At 50.4% G+C, this 6,000-nt stretch overlaps 1 protein-coding gene across 2 annotated transcripts in view; it reads right to left on the bottom strand.

Moving 5' to 3' along the window:
• Positions 1-540: 540 nt before the first annotated feature.
• The window catches only part of PBX1 (PBX homeobox 1), a 267,175-nt gene continuing 261,715 nt past the window's right edge, over positions 541-6,000 (bottom strand). For both annotated transcript variants that reach the window (XM_045546599.1, XM_045546602.1), the window contains one exon: positions 541-1,022. In XM_045546599.1, coding sequence (XP_045402555.1) covers positions 930-1,022 — 93 coding nt within the window. In that variant the 3' untranslated portion in view covers positions 541-929. The remainder of the gene's footprint in view (positions 1,023-6,000) is intronic.

Below are 6,000 nucleotides of genomic sequence, written 5' to 3'. Positions count from 1 at the left end.
TGCGTGTGTGCGTGCGTGTGAAGGGTTTCAGAGGAACCTTCTCCTTGGTGACGCGGTCGGCACCGTGCCTAACTCGGGCCTGGATTTGTAATGAGTTCCAAACATCGCTTACTGGGTGTCGCACGGTTCCCAAAGCCTGTGGCTCTGACACTGAGAGCTGCCGCTGTCGGGAGGATGAGGAGGCCTGTAGGAGTCCTGCCCGTGCTGTCCCCTGCTGTCCCCTGCCACCCCCCCCGGCCGCCTGACCTCCTGCCTGGGAGCCAACCCTGCGGAGCTGGAACCAGGAGCCGTGGCACCGTCGGAAGCCCAGCTATGGCAGCCCCAGTGGGCACCGGGGCTGGGGAGGAAGAGGAAAGTGTTCCAACCGGTGCCGTCCCCGGGGAGGAGGAGGAAGAGGAGGCAGGGGCCTGGGGGGCGGGGCAGAGTGGCGTGTCCTGCTGAGAGGTAGTGAGAGCAGCGAGAGAGCAGAGGAGGCCCGTCTGTCGGCAGAGGGAGCGAGGGATCCGAGTGAGGTAAATCCGGCTCCTCAAACCACCAGCATGAAAACATACAAACACGTTTATTATTGTCTTCGTCATTGTTTTTCCTCTTTAAATTCCTCTAATTGTTGAAAATATCCTTCAGTGATGCCATGGAGGACAGGGCCCCGGGAGTCTAGGACAAAGCAAAGGGAAGATGGCGGGGACCAGGCTGACAGCTGGAGGCAGGGAGGGGTGGCTTCTACCCAGAAAACGAAAGGGAAGAGAGTATAAAGAAGTGTCCAGATTGGCTGAAACAGCATCCCAAAGAAGAGAAGAGAAGGAGACTCTTATTGTGTTTGCTGATCGCTTCGACCTCCAGTCTGACCGCTTCAGCGCTGGGAGAGAAGCCCTCCCTCCTGCCCTGCCCCAACGGGGCCCAGGGTCAGCCGGGATGCGGTGGCTGGGAGATCAGTTGGAGGTGTCAGAGTGAACACTGCCAGGGCCTTCTGTAGGGGAGGTCACTGATGAAGGGGTAGTAGCATCCTGCCAACCTCCATTAGCCTAGAAGGGAAAAAGGGAGAGAAGTCAGTGCTCTGAGAGCGGCCGGCCATTTTCAGCAGACGACAACGAGGCAACTTGAGTAAAGGACCCAGCACAGGGGCGGGCACAGGGGGACACTTATCAAATGAGCAGCTACTATTACTGCAGGTGATAATATTCCCCCTCCCTCAGATGAGTTCAGGTCCCCCCCCCCCCCCCGAGAGCCTCTGGACACGATGTTGTCACTTTGTCATTCAGTCCAAGCTATCAGTGGAATGACAGCTGCCCTGCGGGTCAAGAGACGCCAGGTTTTGGTTCTGACCCCGGCAACAACTGGCCGTTGTCGATGGTGAAGCACCTTCACCTTTTTGACCTTGATCTCCCCTTTTGAAAAATAAGAAGGTTGGCTCAAATGCTTCCTAAGGTTCTTTCCAGTTACGGATGTTCCGTATGTTTATGAGACTGCAGGTGCCTGTTCTACGCAAGGTTCTGTGCTAGCGGGTATAGAATGAGGAGTGAGAGCCGGTTTGTGTCCTCAGGGAGGGAGATAAGACAAGCCCATGAATGAACTATAATTCAATGGCAGAACCTAATAAATGGTAAAGCCCCGTTGTTACGAAGTTTCCAACAAAGGCAATACCACATCTCGCTGGGGCAAACACTTCATGCAGGAGGAGCTCTTGAAGGTGAGCTTGGAAAAGCACAGAGGGTGTTTCAGGCGAATCTAACAGATTAAACAACGGTGCCAAGACCGTAAGGACGGGTCTGCATGAACACATCTAGGAGGGGGATGACATGTGAAGCTATAAGCTTGAGCTACATCTGGAGATCATTTTTCCAAGACTCTAGACCCAGGAGCATCCAAACAATGAGACTGTTCCAGAAAGATTCATTTATCGACCACCCCTTAAAAAATATCCCAGCACTAAAATAGCTCAAGAATGATTTGCTATGGTGGTTAATTCGTGATGCATAATTCGTGACTGTATGTTCTACAGCATGAAAGTATAAGTGAGCTAAAATGCCTTTTTCTCCCCAATCACTGTGTTCCTTTGGAGTTAATACACCCCAGCTCTGGAAATGGTCATGCTGAACAGACTAGGTCTTAGATGTTCCCAGTAAAGTGTTTGCTGCTACTGCACTTTCCTCTCATTTTATCCTCTGAACAATTTAGAGTAGATCGGGGCAGTGTTGTCACTGCCATCTGGGAGGGACCACTGAGTCAACCCTTGCATAATCCACAGCACGTAGGAGAGCGCCCGGCACGGAACAGGTGCTAGCAAACGTCTGTTTACATTTCACTCACGAGCGAGCAGAGGTGCAGAAGAAAATCCTCCTGGCTCATGACTAAGACAGCACACACACCTCCGAACCTCCGAATCAGGCCCCCTTTTCTCTGCCCTTCATCCACGTGGCTCTCTTTTTCATTGGCTCACCCAAACGATGAAAGCCAGGCTTTGAATCCAAAGCTGCTCCTACCAGTCACTTCAGCATAAGGGTAGGTTTCGTCCACAGCTCACTGAGGAGCAGATGCCAAGAGGGCATCGGGTCAATGCCAAGAACACAGCTCCTCAATCAGGGGTCAGTGAGCAACTGCCCTCAAGTTCCAACCTCCCACCGCCTAACCCAGTGAGGCGGGTCCTCCCACTCCTCTTCCCTGCTGGAGACATTTCCCCCTCTTGTTTGTGATGGAAACAGTAGATGGAGAACAGTGAGGAGAAAACGAGAATTCATTCTTTCATAACAGAAGGCTTTTCCATCCCTGTGGGGCCAAGACTCTGCAGTATAATCAGAATCAAGAACAGAATTAATTCAAATTCCTAATGCAGGTCTGTCCTGGGGGTGACGACATCGTAGCCCTCTTCCCAACCAAGAATATATATGCTGGTGCTAGTGTAGGCTGACTAAGAATGGCAGTTAGGTTTATTTTTCCCCAAAGAAAATCTTTTATAATGTCATGTATATTTTTTATTACAAAAGTAAGGAATGCTTATAATATTTGGGAAACAGAAAAGCATAAAAAACAAACTATATAACACCCATAATCCTACTCAGAGATAATTACTGTTAGCATTTTGGTATCTGTCTATGCTAATCATTTGTATATGCGTATGTTTACCTGAGAGGTATTTAGACAGATAGATTAATAGGCAGGTGTGTACGTATGGGGGTGGCAGGTGGGTGTTGGCTGAGCAGTACAGAATTTTAAGGAAAACTTGACGGAAGTTTTTGAAGTACAATGTCACGAAGCACAGTAAAATGCTGGTAAGAAAGAAAAAAGCCACGTGTCTTAGAATCGACTTAGCGTGAGGCAAGCAGATAACGAAGCTACATGAGAGCAGTTAGCAACCACGTCATAGCGCTTGGAACAAAGCAGTTTTATTAATTGCTCATGAAACCACTATTACTACTATTCAGCCATGCCATAATTCCATTAAGATAATAAGTGGTACCAGAAATGAAGCTATTAGTAAGGAAAATTAGTTCTGCGGTGTTTCATTAAGAAAAAAATTGGCTAGGCATTCTATATTGTCCAGAGGTTCTGGGAGACGTCTTTTTGAGCCATCTCAGATCAGAAATAACTCAAACAGGAGACATTTGACCTCTTTTCTTAAAGAGTTGTGTTTTCTCAGACCAGTGCGTAAGATGCCAGTGGGTACAGAGAACTCACAGACGGTAGAGACAGGAATTGGCTCAAGCTGATATCAAAACCTGCATTTTAATTATGCTAGTTGTCCTGGTAAAGAAGACTATGCAAAATCTTCTATTAAAAACAAACACATTAAACAAACCTCTTTAGCTCCTTTTTTCCCACTCCCCTTCCGTCCATAAGCACGCACACACCCCTCAGATTTGGTGACCAACCACCCCGGTTTGCCCAGGCCTCTCCCATGTCTGCACTGCAAGTCCCCTATCCCAGCAGACCCGTGGGGTCTGGGAAAAGCCCTCTGTTGGTCACCCTACTTCAGGATATGACAACCGGGACCCCCTACGTCCTGCCAAACATAGGACACTGTGGCCTATGACATGCAAGTTAGATAAACGCAAATACTTTCCAGAATAAGCATGTCTAACCCTGAGAAACGTGGAAGAACCCTCCCCTCTAGAGGTGCTTTTTATGGTGTATTATCTGCTGCCGTTGCTGGTAAAAGCTCCACGGCATCAGGAACCGCGAGCAAACCCAACTTAACCGGGTTGCCCGTAAATCACCCAGGCTGCTCCACCGCATCGTTCCAGCTTTAACGCAAGGCGCTCACAGGCCGCCCGTCTGGGAGACAGCTGACCTCGCTCGCAGCCACGGTAACCCTGGGGAGCAATTCCCCCCTCTTCCTCCGCTGCGGGTGAATATTAAGTAGGAAACTCCGCCTCTGTGTGTTTGTTTATCTCTGGGCGCGGGGAGAGCAGAGGAGGTTCTCATTAACGCCGTGTGGGGGTGGCGGGAAATAAGACTTGCATTTTTATTTTTCTTCTGCACCCCAGTATCCCCCTCCACTCTCTGACGCAAACTTTCCTCGATGATGGAAAATGCTAATGACTCTCCAAAACGCTCACGTCAGGGACCACAGTAAAGGGTCACGGGGGTGGGAGGTAAAATCTGCAAAGCCAAATGCGCCCTTTTTCCTCGTGGGAGGGAGTCTGTCTGCATTTGCACCAGGTTGTGACGATAATTCTGTGGGCTGGGAAGCAAGACCCAACGTGAGCTTTGACTCCATCAGACGGAGCCTAAGCCGGGAGAGAAGGCTCAGCCCGGGAGGGAGACGTTAACAGAGTATAAAATTAGGACAAAATGCAGCAGGTTTCCAAGATAAGAAAATCTAGATTCTCCAAACACAAATTGAAGATATTCGGGAACAAAGTGTTTCAGGAACAAGAATGACTATCTGCCCTATAGCCTGCGCCCTACTGACTTTGGCACCTAATCTGATAAATAACCACATTTTGCTAGAACTCCATGTCAGGGATAAGGCCAAGCAGGCCTGCCTGGAGGCAGAGGGAGCCAAGGACGGGGCAGTGGTGCACGGGACAATCCACGTGGTTTCTCCGGGCAAAACACAGGGCACAGAATCACAGCTGAAGCCCTGACTTCTCTCTTCGCTGCCACCCTCCTTGAGCCAGAAGAGGGTCCCCATGAAGCGGCCCGTCCCTCGCTGCTGTGGACCCAGCACTGCTTGCAGTCCAGAGCCAGGGCTGCCGGGCCCAGGATCGCTCGTCCCGTCTCTCGCCTTCCCGCCCTTCCTCTGCGCTCACCTTAGCAGCACACCACTGATGCAGAGAATTCATCACCCGATGTGACAGCCCGAGTGAGCCTGGCACTAAGAAACTCTCATTTGCAACCCAGAAATACGCTGAGGTGCCACAAACCAGCTGATGTCAGCACCGAGTGGAGCCAGATCTGCACACGGGCCAGATGCCATTACCAGGGATGCCTTGAGTGCAGGTGGGGGGGGTACGTGCTTCAGGCCCTCAATCACCCGGGCGCTGGAGGGGCCAGCCAGGAAGAAAAACAAAGAAACATCAAGACATCCTCACTCCTTCTCTATGCAAACCACACCCATGCGTGCACGCACGCACACACACACACACACACACACACACGCACACACAAACACGCAGTCACTATAGATCCGGCAGACATCAGCTCTCACAGTAGAGATCACACCCTAGATTGATCATTTTCCTATCAAGGTGGGAGAACTATGTTTTCCTGATATGCTTAACACTCTCCCAAGATTACACAGAGAGAATTTACCAAGGGGTGGTAAATTTACTCTGGGGTGAAGAGATGCTGTTGGAAAGTCCCCTTAGGGACATCAAAGGATGCACAATCTCCCTGGGGGATTTTACCATGGTAAGCAGGTCCCTGTCCAGTCCTATCTGCAGCTGCCACCAGAGCGGTCTTTCAAAAATGTAATTGTGATCGTATCACCTCCCTGTTTAGACCTTCACTGGCTTCCCGTTGGCCTCAAGATGAGGCTCCACGTCCTCAGAAGGTCTACAG

The sequence above is a fragment of the Lemur catta genome, chromosome 3, assembly GCF_020740605.2.
Source record: "Lemur catta isolate mLemCat1 chromosome 3, mLemCat1.pri, whole genome shotgun sequence".
Lineage (NCBI taxonomy): Eukaryota > Metazoa > Chordata > Mammalia > Primates > Lemuridae > Lemur > Lemur catta.
Note: the sequence above shows the minus strand (reverse complement) of the source record. Positions and strands in the feature narration are given on the sequence as shown.